This window comes from Drosophila suzukii, chromosome 3, assembly GCF_043229965.1.
Source record: "Drosophila suzukii chromosome 3, CBGP_Dsuzu_IsoJpt1.0, whole genome shotgun sequence".
NCBI lineage: Eukaryota > Metazoa > Arthropoda > Insecta > Diptera > Drosophilidae > Drosophila > Drosophila suzukii.
In genome coordinates, this window is record NC_092082.1 from 87,713,196 (window position 1) to 87,736,683 (window position 23,488).

Consider the following 23,488-nt stretch of genomic DNA (forward strand, 5'->3'; position numbering starts at 1 on the left):
TAACTAATTTTAAATAACGTACATTTATCGAATCACCTCTTGATTCACATAAAAGTACATTCAGAAACTTGAATATTTTCTTTTTTTTTTCTTTCTTAACTTTTTATTTAAACTGATTATGGTTGAATGAATAAAATAGTTTGTCAAAGTTGTTAAATCAATTTGTATAGTAATGTACAATTAATAAGGTAGAAAGTCGATTAACCCACTTAGGGGCACTATTTTTTGCTCTTATCCTTATCCTTAATAGTATACTTGTCGTAGGACTTGGTGGGATCATAGGGCTCCCAGCGGCTGGCGGGGAATATATGCTTGTTGCGTTCGTACCAGGATCGGAGGAGCACCTTGCCCGCATGCGACTCCTCCTTCTCCACGGAGGCGTCGCTGATCATGCGCACATCGTCGTGAACGTCGAACTGAAAGAGCGGACCGGATTTTCCGCGAGCCTTGGTCACTATGAAGTCGTAGAAGGAGTAGTGGTGCGGCAGAATCAGATCCTCTTTGACGTACATTAGCTGGTCGGCCATCACAGTCTTCAGTTCGATGAACTCCTTGCGCAACAGCTCCAGGCACTTTTGCAGGAACTGATAGATGGAGTTGCCCTTCTTCATCAGGACGTTACGACGATGGCCGGAGCCATCCCAGTAGCTGAATGTGATTGAGATGTCTTCGTCCTTTAGCTCTGCCTGCTGCATAACCCATTCCTGACGCAGTTGCTCCCGCAGTCGGTTTTCCTGCTCCTCGCGCTCGCGATCTGGCAGAAAGGAAGTGTCCACATCGGGATTTTTGCATATCTTCTTTTTCTTTATGGGCACAATCTCGTCCTGCATCTCTGTCCACTTGGGCTTGACTTTTGTAACTTTTTCGTCCTCGATCTTTATCTTGGGTTCCTCGTCGTCCTGATCCTCGTTTTCCTCCTCGTCCTCATCCAGGTTAAAAGACAGTGCTTGGATCTGTCGCTTCTGCTTGTTTTTCTCCGCCTGAATGGCCTCCAAGGCGCGCTGCTTCTCCCGATCCTTTTCGTCCTTCTTCTGGGCCAGTTTCTTTTCCCGTTCCCGCACTATGTCCTCCTGCTTGGCCTTCATCTCGTCCAGGGTGACCAAGCCAATGGTCGAGGACTTGAGCTGCTGCTCCACGGCATCGTAGTGGGTGGCAAACTTGTTCTCAATCTTGTCCAGCTTCAGTTCCTCCTCAATCTTTTTCTTGCGGAACTCGATCTCCTGCTGCTGGATCTCACGCTTCTTCATCAGCTGGGCGGCACGGCCCGCCTCGCTGGCGGCACCTTTATAGTGGGCCATCCTTCCTGCCTTATTTATTAATTATTTACTTATTTTCACTAAATTTACACGCAAAAGGTTGTAAACATCCAAATAGTGTGACCGTAGCTGGAGAATTAAAAATTCCCACTCTGTTAAAAAATTAATTTTCAAATCGGAAGGTATTCATAAAAACTTTTTAATTATTATTTGTATTCCAAATTTCCAGTATCATTGGTTTTTAAAATAAAAATATCATGGTTTTTACCCTGTTTTAATTTTAGCGAAATAAATGAGTCTTCTTACTTTAAATCATCATAAACATAATATTTTCCAATCGAAAATCTTCAATTAAAAGTTGATGTTTTTTAAAAATGTTTTGCCAGTAGCAACCAGATTTTGCAATATTTAATCTTATATATTGAGTTACAATTGTGAAATTTCATTTAAGTAAACTAGATTTACGTTGACTCATTGGAAGCCTCATCGCGGGCCTCGGAGTCAGGTTTATCCTCCTCATTGCCACGATCTTCAGTTGCCGCATCCTGTTCTGCATCATCCTGCTGATCAGAATTGCTGTTACTATTGCTAGAACTACTGTCCTTGCTGTCGGCCAGATCGTCCTTGTCAAATCCATTCATGTGCTCCGGTGTGGGGGCCGTGTCATTAGCACTGGGTAGCGGGGTAATGCTCTGCAACTTCTGGCGGGCAGCATGGACCAGCTTCTCCAGCTCGACGCACTCTGTCTCGATCTCATAGTTCTTGGACACCAGCAGCACCCAGTGTGCCTCCAGGGAACGCAATCGTTCGCCAGCCTGCGTCTGCGCCTGCTTTCGCTGCCAGTTGACGTCCTGTATGTCCTTCTTCAGCTGCTGGAGCTGCAGCTGCGCCTTTGCCTGCATGGCGGTGAAGACCTCTAGGTAAGACTTCCAGGCCTCCGTGCCGTAGTCGAGCATCAGTTCCAAATTGAGCGAACGCACCCACTGGTGCTCCAGCTGGGCCATTGAGTTCTCGATGGCCTCCTGCCAGGCGGACACCTCGGAGAGCTTGCCGGATGGCGGCGGGGGCAGTTCGTAGCGTTTCATGGAGAGTGTCTCCATGGGCAGACGGTTCTGGATGCGTTCGAATTCGTTGACCATCAGCGGAGTCTCGAAGGGCGAGGTGGCGGGCAGCGGTAGGTGATCCAGGTAGTTTTTGGTGGGCCGATATCGCCGGCATTCCTCCTCCACCATGGCGAGGGCCTTGAAAAGAATAAAATGATATTGACATTTTAATATGCACGTTAAGGAACAACAAACTATTAACTCCAGAAAAACTTACCGATTCCCTGACTCCAACATCGTCGTAGCCATGATCTATGTATGGCAAAGCATCCACAATAACCTCGCCAGCCATTTTTTAGTTATTTTTTAAGGTTTTTAAACAGTTTTTAGCTTAAGTAAACAAAAACAAATGCCATTCGCCGCTCTTTTCAGCACCGGGTGTTTCCATTCTAGCTATTTTGTAGCTATAATATAGTTTACAATAAACCCAAATCAATGTTATTGACGAGCAAAAATCAAAAATTGGCCTTAAAAATTGGTTACCCGCATGTGGCTTAAATTATTGTCAATAATTTTTTAAACTTAATTTCTAAAATTGTTCTGTTGACATAGCAATTTTCGGATTTACATTATGGCAGAACTGTTCATCACGAAGTCTTGTTTTTTAAATTTACAAACTGTTTCCGGAGCAAATAAGTTATTATTAATACGAGTCGATTTTGAAATACCATTAAATAATTAATGTAAAAAAACCATATTCACTGCAAAAATAATTCATGATACAATAAAAGAAATAAACAAAAACCTTTGTTTACAGAGTGAATGCCGCCAAAACCAAGTGTTGAGCAACGTGAAAGCATCGCTGTTAACTTGACGCATGCCGCTGTTAGCGATTGCAACCCTGCTGCTTGAAGGCGTTTGGCAGCCATTTCCGGCAGCTCTCTTTCTTTCTTCGTTCTTCTTAATAAAAAGAGGACGGAATCTGCGTTTGCAGAATATTTAACACCATTCATTGGGTTTGAAAATCAACGAAAATGGTGAGAAATGGACCCTAATACACTCCGCGACCGCCGCCGATGCCGACGCATTGGATTTAACACACGAAACAACGGAAAAATAGTGCAAAAGTGTCGCCCTAACCTCCACGTGTTTGGAATGTGCGGCGGTGGCGAAATGTGGATGTTGTGTTTTGTGATGTGATGTGATAGTAAACTACAACTTGATCCATTTACAGAGCTTAGGCAACGCCAGGCCATTGGTCTCCGTGTACACGGAAAAGAACGAGCCAGCTAAGGACAAGAACATCTGCCTGCCGGCAGTGTTCAAGGCGCCCATCCGTCCGGATGTGGTCAACGAGGTGCACCAGCTGCTCCGCCGTAACAACCGCCAGGCCTATGCCGTCAGCGAGCTGGCTGGTGAGTAATTTGCACAAAGCATTTCCATGCAGTAAGTTTAATCCTGTTTTTCTTTGCATTCCCATAGGTCACCAGACCTCCGCCGAATCCTGGGGAACTGGACGTGCTGTGGCCCGTATTCCCCGTGTCCGTGGTGGCGGTACTCACCGTTCCGGCCAGGGAGCCTTCGGCAACATGTGCCGTGGTGGACGCATGTTCGCCCCCACCAAGACCTTCCGTCGCTGGCACCGCAAGGTGAATGTCAACCAGCGTCGCTACGCCCTGGTGTCGGCCATCGCCGCCTCCGGAGTGCCCGCTCTGGTCCAGTCCAAGGGCCATGTCATCGACGGCGTCTCCGAGTTCCCTCTGGTCGTTTCCGATGAGGTGCAGAAGGTCCAGAAGACCAAGCAGGCCGTCATCTTCCTGCGTCGCCTGAAGATCTGGGCTGACATCCAGAAGGTGTGTAGCCCTGAATTCCTGGAGCGGTAGTTTGTAAACAGTGTTAGACGTTTGATAGAAAATCATATAGGTTTTTTTTTATTACAATACCACGCTTTTTCGGATAACCTTATTTGGCTAGAAAGTTTTTCATATATAACCAGTGATAGAAAGAAGCACCCCCCCAAAGTCTGGAATTGTTTATTAGATCTGAATCGGCAGCGTGCTAGCAACTGGCTACTTTAATGGTTGTCAGATGCTAGCAAAGTTATACTGCGTTGTCAGATAAAATGCTCTACTATAGGCGTTGCGATTTATACTTAATCCACAGTTCCATCGCGGTAACCGGAGAGCTACATTTATTTTCGATTAAGAAATACTTTGCATCCAAATGGTAACTTATTACCGTAATCTAAGATATAGTAATCCATCCGTAAGGGACTAGACTTTAGTAATCTTATTGAACTTAAATCGGCAGCGTGTAAGCATCTAACTACTTCACTAGTGGTTAGAGGTTTGCAAGGTAAACCAGCGTTGTCAGATAAAATGCTCTACTATAGGCGTTGCGATGAAACTTAATCCACGGTTCCATCGCGGTAACCGGAGAGCTACATATATTTGCATTTAAAGAGTGTCTTCAACCAGTAGCAAGGAATATTTATACATTAATCAGCTTTATATTTAAAATGTAACTTTTCTTTTGCTTCCTAAGATATGCTACCCAGAGACTAATGTTTTGTCCTTTCTTTTAATTTTGCAGGTGTACAAGTCGCAGCGTTTCCGTGCTGGCCGTGGTACCATGCGCGACCGTCGCCGCATCGCTCGCCGTGGTCCCCTGGTGGTCTACGACAAGGACGAGGGTCTGCGCAAGGCCTTCCGCAACATCCCCGGCATTGAGACCATCAACGTGGACAAGCTCAATCTGCTGAAGCTTGCTCCCGGCGGTCATGTCGGTCGCTTTGTCATCTGGACCGAGTCGGCGTTCGCCCGCCTGAACGATCTGTTCGGCACCTGGAAGAAGCCATCCACCTTGAAGAAGGGCTACAACCTGCCCCAGCCCAAGATGGCCAACACCGATCTGTCGCGTCTGCTCAAGTCCGAGGAGATCCGCAAGGTGTTGCGCGATCCCCGCAAGCGTGTGTTCCGCAGCGTGCGCCGCCTGAACCCCCTGACCAACGTGCGCCAGCTGATCAAGCTGAACCCGTACGCCGAGGTCCTCAAGCGTCGTGCCGCCCTCGCCGCCGAGAAGCGCACCGTTGCCAAGGTTCTGGCCAAGGCCAAGAAGCAGAATGTCGAGCTGGCCAAGTCGCACTTCGCCAATGTCGCCACCAAGGCAGCGGCCAACCGCGCCAAGCTCCTGGCCGCCCGCAAGAAGAAGGTCGCCAGCAAGAAGCCAGCGGCCAAGAAGTAAACTTACTTTCCCCCGAGTAGAGCTGACACACTTTTATATTATAATAAACCATAAACGTTGTATGAATTTTATTCATAATACATAGAGTGCGAAAGTAATACTCATTAAACTCTTAGTCTTAGGCACATTTAGTATGGTTACTCTCTTTTTCGATCGTCTGTTGTCTCCGCGAGCGATCCACATTATCACCTAGCAGTCGACTCGTTCTCCCGCTGATAACAGATGTGGCGGCTGTAGCTTTCGTTATCTTCGTGCTGCCCGCCGATCTTGGGCTTCGTACACGTTCGCACATCCATATGTGCCCATACATATATTTATTGTCACACGTTAATTGGCATTTAATTAAACGTCGAGCGTCGTCGTCGCTGTTATTCCACTGAGAACGCTCGAGTAGCGCGGTTCTACGTATCGCGCAAAAAACCGAAATAAGCAGAATCCCTCTGTTGGGCAAATAAAAAAGTGAAAAACAAAGGCGGCGCAAGAATAAAGGATATATTTGATTCAATTAAACGAAGTAATTTCGAGACGGCACTATAGAAAGTAAACCGGTTTATCGGAATAAGTACAAATATTACCCACTTTATGGCTGCGCTGGCAAAAAAAGTGTAGATAGCAGATAGCAATCTTGCGCAAAATCTCAAAACTCGGATCATACGATATTTTCTATGTGCGGGTCGCGACCGATGTCTGGTTATATTGAGTAGAACGCAATAATATATAGCCACCACCGATCTTCGGAAAGGAGAGCGCAGAGAGAGCGAGAGCAATATCAGCATCTGAAAAAGAGAGGACGCTGCTGGAACGTTTCGATGCGCTGTCGTATCGCCTCCTCCATTTTTCATATTTTTTTTCCATTGTTTGCACTATAGTAGTACTAGTCGCTGCCACTAAAAGGGTCGCTCCGCTCTGTGTGTTTGATTAGTCGCGTTTAATCATCAGGGTCGGAAAGTTTCGGAGAGCACTTCCGATCACTTGCCCGCCGGCTGATGCCGGAGCATCGCTTGGTACTGCTGCGCGTGCCCGCCCAACCGATCCAATCCAATCCCAACATAATCGCCAAGCCATCATGTTGACGACCGTCCTGAACTTTGCCCAGCGCGTCGCCGAGATTTCTTTGCTCGGCGGCATCGAGATTGCATCAGTTGCCCTTATTGTCTACTACATATTCGCGAAGACGAGGTGAGTACGAATAGGCGTAGATGGAAGCCAAATAAATCCCATAAACTAAGTGCATATATATAAAGTATAGTATGTATGTATGCACCGCCCCAACCTCCAAGTTCAAGTAACGCTGTCGAGGAAGAAGAGCCGTTATTTTTAGAGGCGCACTCGCAAGTTATCCAATGCATGCAAAATGAACCACAGTGGTGCTTCCCCAAGTCGAAAGTCCATGTGCAAAAAGTTCCTGAAAGTCAGACCACTTTTAGGTGTTCTTAAAATAGTTCATTAATTAGGGATTAATTCTTATCTAAATAGCTCCCACCTGATGTTTTGGCTCAAGCATTTATGGCAAAGATTACTTTGATGGTAGATTGAGTGTAATGAAACACCCAAGTTCAAAGTTTAAAAATTGAGTTTATATATAAACAGGACCAGTAATCAATCATATTATCTTCTTTAAATTAAAATAAAATGACTTTTACTTTTTGTCTTTCCTTTACGTTTAAAAATCTTGATTAGATTATAGACAGTTTAAAAAAATTAAATGTTGTTAATCTTTAGTTTTCGTTTTAGAAAAATATTACCATGATGGAAAAAAACAATAGTATTATGTCACGATAATGTGTTTGTTGAAATTTTTAAATTTTTTTAGACATTGTTCTCTGCCTATTTTTACAAAAATAAGGAAGTGATACGAAAATATACTTAAAGTTACTGCCAAAACAATATTACCTAATTAAATGTACACATGGTATTTCTTCAGGAGTCAACAAATTTTATTAACAGATAGTGTGACGACCCTAAGAGGTTCCACTGTAGTTATGCTTTCTTTTGTTATTGACCGAACAGGTGGTTGCTCCATTGGCCATGACTCACAATAGCCCTTTGTCCTCTTATGGACTAGGCCCATTGTGGAATGTAAGTTGGTAGAATTCCGCTTATCACACACGTGCTAATTTATACTGGGAGGCTGCCTTGGGGTCACTGGGGGTTCAGTGACGTCAATAGTGTTTTTGTTTACTCTAGCACAAACACTTTCTCGCCCACTGCCACCCCCTTTTTCCATTCCATCGAGTACTCTCTTCGCAAGGCGCAATTTCTGATGTTGCAATCACACAGATAGCAACTAATTCCCCCACCCGCAAATCATTCTTGGCAACAATTATCGGAATGATTGCCGCTGTTAAATTTGCACCTAATTATCTGATTAAGATTTCACAGCGGCTATTTCCGTAATCTAACTGGATTTCGACCAGCTTGGGGCCACAAAGAAAGTGTGCTCCTCATCTCGTATCGGTTGGTAATAAAAGTACGTACGTACCCCACTTGGATTAGACCTCTAAATAATACGTTCGATCCCACAAGAAGACTAAAATACTTTCGAGTGCCTTACTCCGTGAAATTTTCCACAGCTCAAGATGGTTGTGATGCCCACTCTAAGATTAGCATAAACATTGTTTTGGTATAATATTATTATCTCGATGTTCTTTAGAAGAAGCTCTCTTGGTGGAAATATATACTTAGTAGTATGCTTAAGATTTTATGGTTGAGATCTTAATTTCTTAGATCTTAATTACAGATTATATGTAAAACTGTTAATGAAACATAAAATATCCTATTCTGCTAGTACATTTTCTGGTTTTCCTTTTCAATAGTTAATAGTTAAATGCTGTAATCGGTCTTTGATTATTTAGATTCCCTAAAACTTATGAGAAACAGAGGTAAGACTAATTAGAAAGTTAGGACTTGATTCCATTGTAACTTAAATATAATAATGATTTCCATATTAAATAGCTTTAATATCTTACGGAAGATAGAGAATCCTTATAGATGAAATGTTTTCTCGCTGGATGGACGAGTTTGATTCTCCTCCTCGTCCGAGTCCAGAAAGAAGGTTGTCATGTACTCGTCCGACTGGGTGTGTTCGGATGTGGTTACTGAGGGTGTCCTTGGGCGGGGACGATGTGACTGGTTGCCCCAGGTTGTTTTTATTTCCGAGGCATGGGATTTCTTTTCAATACTGGGCCGTCGCTTCTTTTCGGCTGCGTCCTCGTAGTACTTGATGTAGGTGCGCATATCCTCTATGCATTTCTTCTCCTTTTGAATCTTCTGGTTGAGCTGAGCCTCCAGCTTGCAGTATCCCTCCAGCTGGAGCTTATGTTTCTCGTGTTTCTGCATCCGACGATAGAATCCCAGGTTGTCAAAAGTACGCTGCTCGTTTTGGAACTTGCTGACCTTGCGGTAGAGCTCCAGGAATCGGAGCGGGTCCTCAAAGTAATTGCCAACAGTACGTGGCATTTCGCGAGAGATCGGCACAGCCTTGAGCTCCCTCTTACAGATTATGCACTTGTTTTCTGCCGAAAGTTCGTTAAAACAGGAGTTGCAAAAGACGTGCTGGCATCGAGTCATGTGGAAGATCACCGATGGCTCAAGGTCGCGCCGACGAAAGCACTGATTGCAATGGACTCGAAACATAATTAAGAAGTATTGTTTCTTTCCAAAGTTTGTTGAAATCTCTTTATTTTAATGCGTCCGTATAAATCTAACGGTTCTTATCCTTCACGGTCTGGCTACTCTGTCACTTGGAAGTCCGGCAGCATGGGAAAGGGGAAAAATTAAATTACAGTGAACACTCTTTATGGTAAAATAATTATGCTGTCGAGTTTTTCAGTTCATATATAATTTTTTAATTATTTTTGTAAAAATTTTGTATAAGCAAGAAAAGGTTCCGCCACAAATTAATTTAGCGTAAAGCGTACAATGTGGCATTTAAAAAAAATAATGGGAGGAAAACGTGCTTTTTAATGTAATAGCACAACGAACGCTGATGTAATAACTTTCTTGATAACAGGTGTTTACTAAGGTATTTAAATATTCAACTGACTTTTGACTTTTCTAAATAACCTCTTAAAGATTTAAACTTGAAATTAAAAAAAAACAATTGTATATTCTTCATATATACAAAGATTGTTTATGTTTTTTTCCAAATACAGTAGGGAAAGATCTTTAGCCTCTGAACATGTCAGCTGATTTTCGAGCAGCGATGATGATTCCACCATACAAAGAGAGTTCAAAGTTCAGTTGTGTGCCGTATTTTATGAGCAACTAAACACTTATCAATAGCAGGCACTACTTAAAAACGTACACCACTTTCCATATAAAAATATATATAGTCGATTAATGCGCTGGGCTAATGAACTCTGGCGAATTGGACTGTAGAACCGCTCAAGTGGCCGAATATTAATCGAAAAGGTGTTGTATATTTAATTGCGTGCTCCTGATTTCAACACCACCCACAGTGGTCGAACTGCATTTTATTGATACTGATTGATAGTAACGCCTTCCCGATCTGATTCTGATTGCAGGGCACCTGTTATCATCGCTGGCCTGTTTCCCAACCTGAATCTGAGCTACCGGACGAGCTACCTAAGCAAGATCAACACCATTCGAAGCGATCTCCTGGTCACTTTGCGATCATCCAATGTAAGTTTCCCCGCCTATCAGGCACCCATCCTCCATTAACATTAACGTTAACCCCACAACGTAGTACACGATGTGACGCAATTGCAGGGAGTGACTAGTACTGCAGATAAGCGAATATTTCCACTCAATGAATTGTGAATTCGTATCTGCGATTGCAATTGAGTCAAAGTCCCCAAAGTGCTTGCATATTTTTAAAGATCGGAATCTTTTTGAAACGTTTAAGTGGTTATTAATTATTTTTAAACATTTGGTTTGGAGTTTACGAATCGTTACTTAACTTTATCATACGGTTTTTAAATGTTTGTCACTTTTTGAATTTGAATGCGGGCGGCGTTGCCACCTCGTCCTGCCAATCGATAACAGTCCTGAAAGCTGACCAGGATATCGGCCGTCGATTTTCTGCGAAAAAAGCCGGGCGCATGGAAATGCGGAAAGTCTGAATTTGCAATTAAAAAGTGCCGTAGAATAGTTGAATCTCGTAGTTATAATGACGCTGGAGGAGTTTCACGCTCGCGGCTGGTTCGAGGTACCAATTTATCCGTCAACATACCGTCTATATGTGCGCCAGTTGCATCACAATCACAGCATCGTTTCGATCGTTTCTTTGCAGGAGCCCAAGACCCAGAACGCGGTGGCACATGGCATCGGGACGCAGAATATGTTGGAGCTGACCCCGCAGTCGGGTCAGAAGCCCTTCAAGAAGCTTTTCGACTGGGGCGTGCTGTTTCCGTATGTTGCTCAGGTGGTGCGCAGCGAGAAGTTCGAATACCGACAGGTAGGTGACCCATTTAACCCCATATAACCCACACTCACCTTGATTCTTATGTGCCAGGTCACCGAGATCGTGCACAACGATGTTGTGCTCAAGCACGCCATTAAACAGGCCGCCGAGCTTACGCTAAGGGAACAGCGTTACGCCAAAAATGGACATCGACTGCTCACGCGCAGCGCCAGTGGAGATCAGAAGGCGCAGGAGGAGGACGACGAGAAAAAGGGTATATCCTATCAGTCCATTCTGCGCAAACAGGAACAGCGCGCCATTAGCATACTGAAGGACATGGGCTCCACCCTGAACAACGGACTGTTGGCCTTCACCTCCTGGATACTCTACAAGCTGCTTCCGTGCTTTCTCTCCGGCGTCGTGACCAACACCAAGCAGATCGAGATGCTAAAAACTGCAACGGAACGTTCGCCGGGTACTCCTTTGATCTTTGTGCCACTGCATCGCAGCCATCTGGACTACATCATGGTCACGTGGATACTCACCAACAACGATATACGTAGTCCACTGGTCGCCGCCGGCAATAATCTGCAGATCCCCGTTTTCGGTGGACTTTTGCGTGGTCTGGGCGCGTTCTTTATCAAGCGCAAGATCGACCCAGTGGAGGGCAAGAAGGATGTACTGTATCGGGCTGCCCTTCACCTGTATCTCACCCACGCCTTAAAGCAGGGTCACAATGTGGAGTTCTTTATTGAGGGCGGACGTACGCGCACTGGAAAGCCGTGCATGCCCAAGGGCGGCATCCTCTCTGTGATTGTGAACGCCTTTATGGATGGCAGCATACCCGATGCCCTGTTGGTGCCCGTGTCCGTCAACTACGAGCGTCTCGTCGACGGCAACTTTGTGCGCGAGCAGAAGGGCGAGAAAAAGATACCGGAGTCATTCACTAAGGCCATTTCTGGCATTTGGAAGGCCCTGAAATCGAACTATGGCCTTATGCGCATTGACTTCAACGAGCCGTACTCCATTCGGGAGCTGGTCAACTCGTACAACAAGATAGCACGAGAGGATGGAAACAATACAAAGGTCTACAAGCCAGCTGCCAGGTAGGCTACTGTAAATTATTTATTATGGGTCGTCTTGTCTTGCAAAGGGTGTTAAATTCTATATGGGTTGGGTTTTCTGATTGCTAAATGTAAATGTTTGTTTTTCTGATTGTTTCCCTTCCTTACACAATGAAAATTAGTTTAGTTTTCTAATTATTTACCTCTTATAATCCCATCTTTATCTTAGAGTACTGCAGCACAATCAGTCCACATCCTCGCTGTACGGCACCGATGTTGTATGCGAGGAGCACCGCAATCTCATCGAAAGCATCTCGCGCCAGGTGGTCTTCGACTGCGCCGCCGCCACCTCTGTGATGTCAACCAATGCGCTTGCCTTTTTGCTACTCACCCGATTCAGAAACGGAGCCGAGGAGCAGATTATGGCCGAGGCCCTAGATGATTTGAGAAACTCTTTATCTGGCTGCAAGGACATGGGTTTTTCCGGGGAATCCGCGCAGATCCTGGCATATGCCTGTGACCTACTTGGTTCAGGTAGCTGATAGGCGGTTTTTTCATTTGGAATCTTGCCTAATTCAATTTTAATTGTCTAGGTCTTGTGACTCGCACTCGGGATGAGAATGGGCGTATGTTGATTAGGGCTGTGAATTCAGTGGAAAGCTTTATTGAGCTGGCCTACTACTCAAACGTGCTGACCCCGCACTTTGCCCTCAGTTCGATACTGTTGGCCACCTTCCACTCCCTGCTCCCAGAAACGGAGAACAAAAAAGAGGCTGGAGTGTCCCGCAAAAAGCTGATGGACACCGCCCTGGAAAACTGCCAGATCTATCGTTACGAATTTATACTGAACAAGCCGACTCAAGTGCTGGAGAGCTTGCTGTACAAGCAGTTGGACGACCTCTTGATTAGTGGTTGCGTTCGGTCTGAAAAGGTAGCTTGTATAATATTTAATTTGCCAGTGGATTACTAACTTAGTTTATCTTCAATAGCTGCACAATGATGCGCCAAATGCGGATGAATGCAAACGCTTGGCCAACAGCCTGGCTGCAGACCTTGACGAGGACGACGACTACCTCCATGTGGGCAACGGCGATGCTGATGAGCCCAAGTTGCTCTTCGCCAGCGATACCCTGCCGCAGCAGCGCTACATCTGCGAGGTGCTGGCGCCCTTCGCCTGGACGTATGTGACTGTGGCGCAATCCCTGCAAATACTCCACCGAAACTCCATGTTGGAGTCTGAATTTATTAGCTTTGTGATTAACGATTTGAGCAGTAAGGTCAAGCGCGGCAGCTGCATTTATGGTAAAAGACTCTCTAAAAATCTATTCTAACACTTGATATAAATAGACCTTTCTTTTAGCTGAAAGCATATCAACTGACTCCGTGCGCAACTGTCTGAAGCTGTTGGAGAAATGGTCTGTGATCGAGGTGTGCAACCAGCAGGGCATGCGCCTGATCTCACTCAACACGCTCTACGAGATGTCTCGGGAGTCGCTCAACGCGATCGTCAAGAAGATTGACGCAATTGTGCCAAAATTCAACTCTGGTTACTTTAATGTAACGCCCTAACTAATAATGGGGCTCGCTTTATTTTTGGCACCACTCTTTTTTTATCCTTGTATAGTAGTGCATATCCACTTAAGTTTAAAGTGTGTACTCCTATTACTTAGACTTAGATATGTCTAGTTTTATAGTCATACGAGTTTATATATGCCAAAGTGCTAGCTTTACTGTAACTAAGCGACAAACAGTGAAATATGAACAAATTTCTAATGTATAATTTAAAAACATTTACTATGTGCCGCCTGAGGGCGGCAAGACAAACGAAAACAATACAATATATCATCTATAATGAACTGATAAATTAAAGTTTATAATTTTATAATATAGGTAAATATAACTTCTTACAATCTTCTCACTTTATTTTCACACCATCGATCTGGGGAGAAATATCTTGGTCCACTAAATATAGTTGTAACTAGGAAATAAATACATGTGGTACAAGTTATAAATAAGAATCCAAAATACAACAATATAATGTTTAAAAAAATAGAATGATTGTGTTTAAGCGATTATTGCTTTTAACTAATTGGCATTCATTGCTCTTTCTTAACTTCAATTGGCTCGTCGTCGGCACTAATATGTTTAACTTTTGGAGTCTTTTTAACCTTCTTGGCACCCGCAATATGAATACGAACGGTGGTAGCCTTCCCCCGGCGGAGCTGTTTCACCTTGGCACTGCTGCTCTTTCCCTTGCCTGTCGACGGCACATTCGTGTCCTAAATATTTGTATCAAGAAGATATTATAGGCATTCTACAAATAATGTTTGTTGACTAGCTCACCTTTGCTGTGCCATCTTTGAGCTTGCCACCGATCTCGCCGGAACACCGAGTTGCTCCACAAAAACAGACCTTCTTGCTGTTGTTCATTAGATCATCCCACAAGTAGTTAAAGGTGAGCTCCGTGTTCTGAAACAGAATTTATTCGGTACTATAAATAACATCCGACAAGTAGACCTTTTCTTTCTAACGTACCACTGGAATGTCCTTGATGGCAAACAAACCAACACGATGGATGCAGTTTACGGTCCACTTTTGGGTCTCGCAGTTGGGATCGCAGGAATGGTTCATGAAGCGAGCTAAGTTGCCCTTTGGTCCTGCATCGATAATAAAGTCCTTTTCCACGCCCAAAAAGTAATAGTTCTCATCCCGATCCCGCTGCTTCTGCACCATGCGTTGTTGAAACTCAGCATGGTTGATCACCTCGCCCACATACTCGATGACAAAATCACCTTGGGCAATGGGCTCGCGGTTGACGAGTCCGAATCCCCGCTCGTTCATGTAAACTACTTCCATGCGTGGCGACTTGCGCGACTCAAACATTTGATTTTCGCAACGATTGCCAGCCTTGCAGTACTCAGGATTGCATTCATTGAAAAGCATGCGATTTAGGCAGCCTGATTCCTGCCCGCAGGGATGCTCGTCGCTCGGCTGGCAATAACAAGCACTCAAATCCTCGAGATTCTGGGAGAAACGAACTGGTGGAACCGCCTTGTTGGTCTTGATTTTCACATACGGTGGCGGATGGAGCTTATTGCCGCTTTGCCGACCAATGGCCTGTTCCTGACGTCGGGCTTTGATTATTTTCAGGAAGCGCGACGCCTCCTCCACGCCGGTGGTGTAGTTCCGGAACAGCTGCGACTTGGTCTTATGACTATCTCCCGTGTCCCCCTCGATGTAGAGGTAAACGCGTCGCCGGGAAATCCAGCCATGATCGTGGGTGCCAAAGAATCGTACGACAAAATCATTCTCTCCATGGGCTTTCTTCAAGATATTGCTTGGTATTTCGGTGGGCGGCAGGATGATGGCCGGCCACCAGCGAAAGTTGTTGAACTTAGCCCACACAATTTCGCCGTACAGCGGCAGTCGTCCGCTCTCGCACTCCTCGCAGATGTAGCTCTCGTTCTTCTTAATTGGAATATTCCGGCAGTGGGCGTGAACAGCAATAGGGCACGTTTCGCAACAGACCAGTTCTCCGCCCTTCACGCAGATGTAGCACCACAACACATTGACGTGTGCATCCGCCTTGGCGATGTTGTGTCGCGGACAGATGATATGGGTGGCATTCAACATCTGTGTGCCGGCTGGAATGCAGTGAGAGTCCTGGTGATAGGTGGCTGGACAGCGAACGCACTTGGCCAGTTTGGAGCTGCCCAGCTGCTGGAACTTGCCGCTGGGATCGTCAGAGACGCATGTGTGGCACACGTGCCGTGGGCACCGGGCCGAGAGTTTACTGCTGTTCGCCTGCGGCCAATACTTGCAGCAGCTCGTGTGGAACCTCTTGCCACACAGAGGCTGGCTACATGTCAGTAGTTTATCTTCGGTTAGGGTCTGTGGTGGTTCGTCCTCCTTGGTTGGTGTGCTTGGTAGAGCACTTGCTGGTGATTCAATTTGGTGGCAAATAACACAGCCTTCCGGTTCGCCGATGCTGCACTCGTGGCAAACGAGTGGAGTGCCACCAGTGGCAACCACCTTGACATCAGCTGTTACATGGTCATCATCAGGACTGGGCGACTTCGATGTGGGCGAGACGACGGTGGCCTTTCTGCTGCCAATCTTGGGCATCGGAGCTCCTGTCTCCTTTCGTTCAAGGCAGTCGGCATGCAGCCAGCTGGAGCAACTGCGCGAACAGCGCACCAGATCGGAGCCCGCCTGGTAGCAGTATTTGCACACCGGCTCGCGGTTGAGCCCGCGGAAAAGGTACTTGCTGTCCAGCTGCAAGATATCTTCGACCACCTCCTCAATGGGCCGGTTGACGGGCTTTTTGGGTTTAGGCGCCTCAGTCAGGCGACGATCCGGTTCCGGAGGTACCGGCGTTGAACTGGGTGTCACCACTGGGGTCATGCTGCGGCGCACCATCATGCTTTTGAGACGATTAGAGAGCCGTTTGATTGTGCCCACTCCGTTGCTCCGACCCACCACCGATGAACCCAATGGCTGGTCCATCTCGCCGCTGGCAAAGTCACGTTCAAGCTCGCGCAACTGGATCTGCTTAAGGGACCAGATATTGCTGACCACGGCGAGCAGAACCTTTTCCACTTTTTCCTCGGAACGGTGCACCATCACGTATTCCTTGACGGCATCGAACAGTTGGCCAAACTCGGGATTTTCATAAATGGAGGACTCTGGTGTAAGGTTCTTTTCCATGCTGGTTTCGGTCTGAAAAGGTGTCACTGCCATGGTGGTGCTGCCAGTATCCGCTTCGATGCCACCGCTTAGTTTGCGACGCTTGGCCCGCTTATCATTTTTGCTCTTTAGGGGCGAGAAAGCAGGGCTGAAAGGCGACTCTGACCGCTCCCGCTTCACGGCCACCAACTGCGTGACTGGTTTGTTGTGGAGGTTATCCGTGGAATCGTACAGACTGCTGCCCACGTCCGAAGTGTCCTGCATCATAGATTTGGTTCGGTTGCGCTTCTGCTTATTCAGTGTCCTGAAAAAAAAGGCAAAGGGTGAGCACATTATTGAGATAACCGTGGAAGACTTTTACTTACACCACACTCTCGTAGATCTGGTAGAATTTTTCGAGACGATCGGAGTACGGGACCTGGGACACAAGCTGGGCCTCATCGATGGCTTGCCGCCAGATGACCACCTTCGTCCGCTTGGGCACCATCTGTCGGTACTTTGCGCTCTTTGGTCCGTTCTTGACTCGCACTTCCTCGCGCTGCTCCTCAAAGGCCTTGAGCCCGGCGAAGCTCAGCAGATTCTCCGGCTTGATCCAGTTGCGACGCCCGTTGTCCGCAAAGAAGCGCACGTGCACCTGGATGGGCACCGTGGCGTTGTCCAGGGATGAGCGCTGCGGATGACTTGGCATGTTGCCCACAATCTGGCCAATCGGATCAGGACAAACCATGCAGGGCCAGAAGCAGTACGAGAAGACCTTGCCCCAAAACAGATCACCCACTTGGTAGGTTGGCCAACCGGGATCAGTGACTATGGACAGGCCTTTGGCGCTATCAATGCTCACGGAGGAGGGGGATTTGATTGACGTGGCAAGCGCAGTGGAGCTCAAGTCGGGGGGCGATTTCAAGTCCACCTCTGTGGAGGCGGCAAATGGGAGAGCGAATGTCAGTTCTTCAGGTCTTTTGTCCACGTCCGTTGGTTCCTCACTGAGAACTTGGATACTGGTTTCTTCTGGTTTGTTATCTATATCTAAGCTGGTAGTATCCTCTTGCTTTATAGGAACCTCTATGGCCGTTTCATGCTCAGCCTCAGTCTCTGATTTGATGGAGATCATCGAAGTTTCAGTGTTTGGTTTTGAGGATTCTTCTGACATGGGGACATCCCCATCGCTTGGCTCTATTTTTATAGACAATTCCTCTTCCAGGGTCTCTGTTTCCAGGTCTATGGACACTTTTGACTTCGACATACGCTTCATTTTACGCTGCTTGCGAACTGTTGGTCGAATAGCCACGTCTTCCGAGTCCGCCTCGAAGCCTGTGGTGTTGGGCGAATTGGCGCCGTTCTTGATCAGCAGCTTCTCAATCGGGCTCATGTAGGCCTTGCTGCTGAGCAACTGGGCGCCACCGCCTCCTCCTCCCCCGGTGGACCTGGGTGATGCATTGTCGCGGAACAGGGTCTCGCAGGTACTGCTACTATTATTTAGGGACGCCGCTTGGGTAACGCGTCGCCTCGTTGTGCGTATCGTGTCGTCGGAGTCGGAAAGCGGCGTGGGCGAGTTGGCATTAGCATAGCCGATGTATTTGGGGCTCAGGGCCGATTGCAAGTTGATAAGATCGCGTTTCCCTACAGCAGCACAAACACACGCGCACACAAAAGGCAAATAATTTAGCATATGGACGGCATAGGGCGGGGTACATTGCGCCATTGTAATACTCACGGTTCACCATGGTCAGACGCTGCTGTTTGGGTGTTGGCGTTTGCCGCTGCTGGTTTTCTACCTCGGACTCCTCCCCTGCCATCGCCACGACCGCGATCTGTCCGGAATTGACTTTCACCAGTCGCCTTACGGGAGTACTGTTCCCGGCGTCCTTTGGCGTTGGGACTTCACCATCATCTCCTTCTGTAGCCACCGACTCGTCGTTTCCCGCATCGATGGCCTGGGGATCGGAGGCGGAATTGCACATTATATTGCCATGGGCAGCATCGCCCTCGATCTCGGAGTGCGCATCCGTGCTCAGCTTCATTGTGCGGTCCAGTTCAGTGGCGCTAAATTAAAATTAAACTCTACCTTAACAATTTCCAGCGCTTCGCGTGCGCCAAAACTTCGATTGCAACCGTGGGCATCGCGGGAGTTATCGATATTCGAATATTCGATATCTACCTCACCACTAAAACGTTTTCCAACATTCTGATTAAATGAAATCATGAAATTAAAGCAAACACTACCTTAACAAATTCCAAGAACACACAGCGCTTCGCGTGCGCCAAAACTTCGATTGCAACCGTGGGCATCGCGGGAGTTATCGATGACACAGTCGATGCATCGATAAATTCGGTAGTATATCGAAGACACAAACCTTTGCTCTGATTATCGATTGAATTTAGCAAGGACTCGTTTCAAGGCCCATGCAACGCACAGTGGGTAACAAAGTTCCATTTTGCATAGGTATAAATTAAATACGCTTAATATGTTAATTTAATTTTAAATAATTAATTTTTAATATTGTGTTTCCAGGCTAGAAACAACCTATAACTTAAGTTGTCTAAAATGAATGCCTAACCTTTTCTGCCCTGTGAAAATAATATAAGTAACATTTTCAAAACAATTTTCAGTAAACAATTGTCCAGTTTGCAGGCACAACAAGTTTCTTCTGAAAATAGCTAAATCTGGCTGCAAAGTAGTAAGAGAGCATCACTAGTTGAACCAGACTGGTCTCACGAGCCAAACCAAGGCCAAACTCACGAGACACGCCCACCTCTAGCGTAAACATATGTACATATCTGTGTAAACGCATGTAAAGGAAACGCGACGAATATCCTGGATTTCCACGACAGTCGAGGGTGTTGCGCCAACCAAAAGCACTTGAATCGCTGGGGCAACCCATCATGGACGACTTTATAAAGACGCTGATTGCCGAGGTCAAGTCGCAGGGCGTCTTCGATGAATTCCGCTTCAACTGCTGCCTGGCGGACGTGGACACGAAGCCCGCGTACCAGAACGTACGCAATCGGGTGGAGGCGGCGGTCAATGATTTCCTGGCCAAACAGCAATGGACGCCCGAGACCAACAAGGTCCAGCTGCGGGAGAGGCTGCGCAAGCACCTCCTAGAGTGAGTACACTTCTGGCGGGGATTAGGTAACGTAATCATCTCCACAATTCCAGCTCCGATGTCCTGGACAAGGGAGTGGACCAAATCGTGGACCAGGTGGTCAACCCCAAGGTGGCCACCATATTCGAGCCAAAGATCGAGAGCATCGTCTACAAGTACCTGGGCATCACGCCCCCGCCGCCGCCACCACCGAGACCCACGATGCTGCCCGCTCCGCCTTTGCCGCCATTTGCTGGCCACATGAACGGCAGCGGCAGCAGCCTGCTTAATGTGGAGACCACCGCTGGCCTCCTGCCCACCGACCTGGAGCAGATCAGTCCGGACTCCGATCGGGCCACCGTCAAGTCGGATTTGAAGGATGACGAACTGCCGCCAGGCGTGGACGACGAGGACACCTCGCCATCGTACGAAATGGTGAACGAGGAGAAACCCCTTGTGAGCAAAGAGGAGCTGAACAATGGCTCGCTGAACAATTCGGATTCGGTGAATGGCGTCTCGCAGGCGTCGCAACTCTCGCAAGTATCCAGCGACAGCCGCCTGACCATCGCCTCCTCCACGGAATCTGTGACCGATGCCCAGCAGCCCACGACGGCACTCAACAGCGGAAACCCTGCCAACATATCTGAGGAGGCGCAGATGCCAAAGTTCAGTGAAAACTCCAGCGACGCAAGTGCCGGAGCAGGGGAGAATGGCAATCGCCAACTTCACTTTGACATCAAGCAGGATGCCATTACCTTCGAGGGTGTGTTTGCCACGTCCCACAAAAAAGTGCATCTAATCTCTACCATTGACATCTCTTGCAGGTACTGAGCGAAAGAACTCGGTGTCAGAGGACACTAACGGTGGGCCGGGGATTCTTTCCATCGAAGATGCCATTATGTCGGAGGTGAAGGCGAACATAGACGATGCCAACAATGCCAGCATCGAGTCTATAGTTGAGCCGGAATCCGTACAACCGCCAGCCCCTACAAGTATTGAGCCTCCTCCGCCAGCACCTCCACTAGAGCCCCCTCCTGCGCCACAACCAGTTGAGCCACCTCCGCCTCCACCTCCTGAAGTTGTGCCACCGCCACCACCAGCTGAAGTTGTGCCACCTCCTCCTTCAGAACCATCAACGTTTGAGCCACCTCCCCCGCCAGCTCCACTAAAAGTTGAGCCACCTCCAACGCCGCAGCCAGCAGAGAACAGTAATGGATCCGGTTCAGTGACAGTTTTGACTGTGACACCCAAGGAGACTGAAAATTCAGATGTAGAGCCCAATGCGGTGGATGCGGAAGTCAAAGAGGAAGATAAGCCCACAGCAACAGTTGAAGTTAAGGAAGATAAACCCCTAGAGCTCGCCCCGCCCCAAGAAGTTGAAACACCCAAGGAAGAGGTTACCAAGTCGTCTGAGTCAACAGCGTCGCCTATATCTGTGTCTTCGCAATCAAAGAGCCATTCAAAGTCCAAGAACAGAGAGAAGGAGCGACGACATCATAGCCACTCAGATGATAAACAGCGTCGCAGGAGCAGGAGCAGAGATCGGGATCGTGATCGAGACCGCGACCGCAGTCGTGACAAATCTCACACCAAACATTCCTCAAGTTCCAGCTCGAAGCACTCCTCATCCCACTCATCGAGTTCCAAGCATAGGAGCAGTAGCTCCAAGAACGACAAGAACACTTCGAGCTCATCCAGCCGCAGCAATCACGAGTCATCCTCTTCCAAGCGATCGGCTACCTCATCCTCATCTCGCCACGAATCCTCCTCACACAAAAAACACAAGTCCAGTTCATCTTCATCAAGATCGGATCGAGATAAAGACAAGGAAAGGGAAAAGGATCAAAGTCGCAGCCACCACAGTAGTAGCAGTTCATCATCGTCGTCGAAAAGGAAAGATCATGATAGGGGGCGGGATCGTGATCGTAACAAATCAAATTCATCCGGAAGTGCGGAAACTAAAGCGATCCAGGACGATCACAACGAGAGCAAAGCGAAGCCAATCCAGCGCCGGAGCTCTGATTCCAATGATGAGGGTAAGCCTCCCAGTTCCGGCGGTCCGGCCAAAATCTCCCAGCCCGAGGTTACTTCTGCTACGGAAAAACCTGATGCGCCTGTGGAGAATGGTAATGGCACGAATGGAAACTCCAATGGTAGTAGCAATGGTGTGAGCGACAGTGCAGTTAGTGCCAGCAGTGTGATCATTGTCAGCGACATCCTGCAGCAATCGTCGACTAGTTTCATTCAGCTGACAGCTGGTTCACAGTCTCACAAGGTAGTGGAGGAGAGTAAGCCTGAACCCGAAGATATTGACGGAAAAAAAGCAGACAATCAGCCAGAGAAGCCAGAATCGGTGGACTCTGCTTCGCAAGATGAGGCACCAAGTGTAGAACCTCAAAAAGCTGACGTAGCTGAGTCCGTACCTGATTCCACTGTCGAGGATAGCAAAGAAGGCGATGTACTAGAAACTGAACCAGTGGAGACCAATGAAAAAGAGAAGACGCTTGCTGAAGAAAGCATACCCGAGAATCCTGTAGATATTGTAGAGACCACCAGTCAACTAGAGGAACTACCGAAAGATGATGAAACACCCGCCACACAATTCCCAGGCTCGAATGAGCAAAGTGACGAATTAGTCGCCGACTTTGTAACGCACTTCGAGGAGAACACAGACGAGTTCAAGGCGCGTCTGCAGCTCATCAGTCAGCTGATAGAGGATCGAAAGAATTTGCTCAACAGATTGAGCGCTGATGGATCACAGGACGAGGCGGTGGATGTACGTGCTCTGCGAAGGAGCATATCCAAGCGAAGGCGGAGCAGCCTGCAGGAGCAGCATGTGGTGCGCGAGTCGACACCGGCGAGGCTCTGTAGCCCGAGCAGCAGCACCTCCGGCAGTCCGGCGAAGAGGCTACGACGCGATGAACCCAAGTCGTCGCCCACGCCATCCGACGCCAGTATAAACTCCAAGGAGAACGAGGCTTTGGAGAAGCAGGAGCATGGTGCGTACTGTATCATAGCTAACTATCATTTGGTCTAGCAATTTAGTGAGTTTGTGAACATGTGTTCCAAGAATCGCTCTATTGCTAACCCACTTAATGGGGTGGATCGATTTTACAGATAAATTTAGATATTTTGTAGCTATTTTTAGAAAACTAACATTTCATTATTTCACATTTCGATCAAAAATCCGTTTTATATATAATCACGCGATTCCTCGATGAAATAGATAATCAAAATTACTGATGAAATAAACATATCACCCAGATATCAAAACTGTAACCCCCACAAATCGATCCACCCAGTAATTGTGATATTACATATCTCATGCTCATCCTCAGTTATCTCTACCGCCTCTACTTTCTCCTCCACATGCATCCACATTATTTATAAATTAATATAGCTGTTTGAAGCCTCCGCTAGTCCTATCCAAGTCTAAATTATGCTGGGTAAGCGGTTCCCAGACTTCCTGTTGCCCACTCTATGTTGATTGCTTCGAGCGTTTCCGGGAATGCGTGTGATTAATGTGCTTGTTTCTTCTGCAGACGCTCTGTCCGCCAGGCGACTCAGCAAGAAGCTCTGCCAGCAGCAGCGGTACACCAACGATGATCTCTACAAGCCCCGTCCAATACTGTCGCAGCGCTCTCGTCGCCGGGGCCTGGATTCAATCCTCTAGCTAACGATCGAACTGTTATCGGAAACAATAAAAAAGGCAATTGTTGTTAATGCATTTGACATAAAACAAATC

At 47.2% G+C, this 23,488-nt stretch overlaps 7 protein-coding genes across 9 annotated transcripts; 3 read left to right on the top strand and 4 right to left on the bottom strand.

Moving 5' to 3' along the window:
- Positions 1 to 100: 100 nt before the first annotated feature.
- LOC108018460 (protein FAM50 homolog) lies at positions 101 to 1,390 on the bottom strand. Its single transcript, XM_017086016.4, has one exon. The coding sequence runs from the start codon at positions 1,296 to 1,298 to the stop codon at positions 219 to 221; it is 1,080 nt and encodes a 359-aa protein (XP_016941505.4). The 5' UTR covers positions 1,299 to 1,390; the 3' UTR covers positions 101 to 218.
- A 184-nt stretch (positions 1,391 to 1,574) lies between these two features.
- Positions 1,575 to 2,742, bottom strand: BCAS2 (BCAS2 pre-mRNA processing factor). Its single transcript, XM_065866029.2, has 2 exons — positions 2,577 to 2,742; positions 1,575 to 2,497 (listed from the first exon to the last, which is right to left on the bottom strand). Exons 1-2 carry the CDS (start codon positions 2,649 to 2,651, stop codon positions 1,718 to 1,720), a joined length of 855 nt encoding a protein of 284 aa, XP_065722101.2. The 5' UTR covers positions 2,652 to 2,742; the 3' UTR covers positions 1,575 to 1,717.
- Positions 2,743 to 3,267: 525 nt separating this feature from the next.
- RpL4 (ribosomal protein L4) lies at positions 3,268 to 5,640 on the top strand. The gene is made up of 4 exons (XM_017084567.4): positions 3,268 to 3,336; positions 3,534 to 3,714; positions 3,782 to 4,152; positions 4,892 to 5,640. Exons 1-4 carry the CDS (start codon positions 3,334 to 3,336, stop codon positions 5,540 to 5,542), a joined length of 1,206 nt encoding a protein of 401 aa, XP_016940056.4. The 5' UTR covers positions 3,268 to 3,333; the 3' UTR covers positions 5,543 to 5,640.
- A 266-nt stretch (positions 5,641 to 5,906) lies between these two features.
- mino (glycerol-3-phosphate acyltransferase mino) lies at positions 5,907 to 13,840 on the top strand. Of its 2 annotated transcripts, XM_036818719.3 has the most exons (8): positions 5,907 to 6,721; positions 10,069 to 10,186; positions 10,797 to 10,961; positions 11,019 to 12,013; positions 12,201 to 12,505; positions 12,565 to 12,902; positions 12,961 to 13,273; positions 13,332 to 13,840. In XM_036818719.3, the coding sequence occupies exons 1-8, from the start codon at positions 6,609 to 6,611 to the stop codon at positions 13,538 to 13,540; spliced, it is 2,556 nt and encodes an 851-aa protein (XP_036674614.3). In that variant the 5' UTR covers positions 5,907 to 6,608; the 3' UTR covers positions 13,541 to 13,840. The 2 variants fall into 2 exon arrangements, with proteins under 2 accessions (XP_036674614.3, XP_036674615.3); XM_036818720.3 differs by lacking the exons at positions 5,907 to 6,721; positions 10,069 to 10,186 and adding an exon at positions 10,572 to 10,712.
- On the bottom strand, positions 8,239 to 9,263 carry nenya. The gene has a single exon (XM_065866030.2). It carries the CDS (start codon positions 9,176 to 9,178, stop codon positions 8,528 to 8,530), a length of 651 nt encoding a protein of 216 aa, XP_065722102.2. The 5' UTR covers positions 9,179 to 9,263; the 3' UTR covers positions 8,239 to 8,527.
- Positions 13,841 to 13,868: 28 nt separating the features above from the next.
- NSD (Nuclear receptor binding SET domain protein) lies at positions 13,869 to 18,762 on the bottom strand. The gene is made up of 5 exons (XM_017084545.4): positions 18,372 to 18,762; positions 17,023 to 18,277; positions 14,507 to 16,961; positions 14,315 to 14,440; positions 13,869 to 14,250 (listed from the first exon to the last, which is right to left on the bottom strand). The coding sequence occupies exons 1-5, from the start codon at positions 18,676 to 18,678 to the stop codon at positions 14,068 to 14,070; spliced, it is 4,326 nt and encodes a 1,441-aa protein (XP_016940034.4). The 5' UTR covers positions 18,679 to 18,762; the 3' UTR covers positions 13,869 to 14,067.
- A 648-nt stretch (positions 18,763 to 19,410) lies between these two features.
- BOD1 (Biorientation Defective 1) lies at positions 19,411 to 23,486 on the top strand. 2 transcript variants are annotated; one of them, XM_065866028.2, is made up of 5 exons: positions 19,411 to 19,764; positions 19,818 to 20,506; positions 20,568 to 22,742; positions 23,144 to 23,189; positions 23,286 to 23,486. In XM_065866028.2, the coding sequence occupies exons 1-4, from the start codon at positions 19,541 to 19,543 to the stop codon at positions 23,149 to 23,151; spliced, it is 3,096 nt and encodes a 1,031-aa protein (XP_065722100.2). In that variant the 5' UTR covers positions 19,411 to 19,540; the 3' UTR covers positions 23,152 to 23,189; positions 23,286 to 23,486. The 2 variants fall into 2 exon arrangements, with proteins under 2 accessions (XP_065722100.2, XP_036674156.3); XM_036818261.3 differs by lacking the exon at positions 23,144 to 23,189 and having other exon boundaries at positions 19,412 to 19,764.
- The last annotated feature ends 2 nt before the right edge of the window (positions 23,487 to 23,488 follow it).

Coding starts and splice junctions, on each gene's coding strand:
- LOC108018460 (XM_017086016.4), bottom strand. CDS start 1,298: ATGGCCCACTATAAAGGTGCCGCCAGCGAGGCGGGCCGTGCCGCCCAG.
- NSD (XM_017084545.4), bottom strand. CDS start 18,678: ATGAAGCTGAGCACGGATGCGCACTCCGAGATCGAGGGCGATGCTGCC. Junction 14,441..14,506: donor CCATCAAGGACATTCCAGTG/GTACGTTAGAAA, acceptor ATTCTGTTTCAG/AACACGGAGCTCACCTTTAA. Junction 14,251..14,314: donor TCAAAGATGGCACAGCAAAG/GTGAGCTAGTCA, acceptor ACAAATATTTAG/GACACGAATGTGCCGTCGAC.
- mino (XM_036818719.3), top strand. CDS start 6,609: ATGTTGACGACCGTCCTGAACTTTGCCCAGCGCGTCGCCGAGATTTCT. Junction 10,962..11,018: donor AGAAGTTCGAATACCGACAG/GTAGGTGACCCA, acceptor CTTATGTGCCAG/GTCACCGAGATCGTGCACAA. Junction 12,903..12,960: donor GTTGCGTTCGGTCTGAAAAG/GTAGCTTGTATA, acceptor TATCTTCAATAG/CTGCACAATGATGCGCCAAA.
- RpL4 (XM_017084567.4), top strand. Junction 3,715..3,781: donor TGCCGTCAGCGAGCTGGCTG/GTGAGTAATTTG, acceptor GCATTCCCATAG/GTCACCAGACCTCCGCCGAA. Junction 4,153..4,891: donor TCTGGGCTGACATCCAGAAG/GTGTGTAGCCCT, acceptor TTAATTTTGCAG/GTGTACAAGTCGCAGCGTTT.
- nenya (XM_065866030.2), bottom strand. CDS start 9,178: ATGTTTCGAGTCCATTGCAATCAGTGCTTTCGTCGGCGCGACCTTGAG.
- BCAS2 (XM_065866029.2), bottom strand. CDS start 2,651: ATGGCTGGCGAGGTTATTGTGGATGCTTTGCCATACATAGATCATGGC. Junction 2,498..2,576: donor ATGTTGGAGTCAGGGAATCG/GTAAGTTTTTCT, acceptor ATTCTTTTCAAG/GCCCTCGCCATGGTGGAGGA.
- BOD1 (XM_036818261.3), top strand. CDS start 19,541: ATGGACGACTTTATAAAGACGCTGATTGCCGAGGTCAAGTCGCAGGGC. Junction 20,507..20,567: donor GGATGCCATTACCTTCGAGG/GTGTGTTTGCCA, acceptor CATCTCTTGCAG/GTACTGAGCGAAAGAACTCG. Junction 22,743..23,285: donor TTTGGAGAAGCAGGAGCATG/GTGCGTACTGTA, acceptor TTTCTTCTGCAG/ACGCTCTGTCCGCCAGGCGA.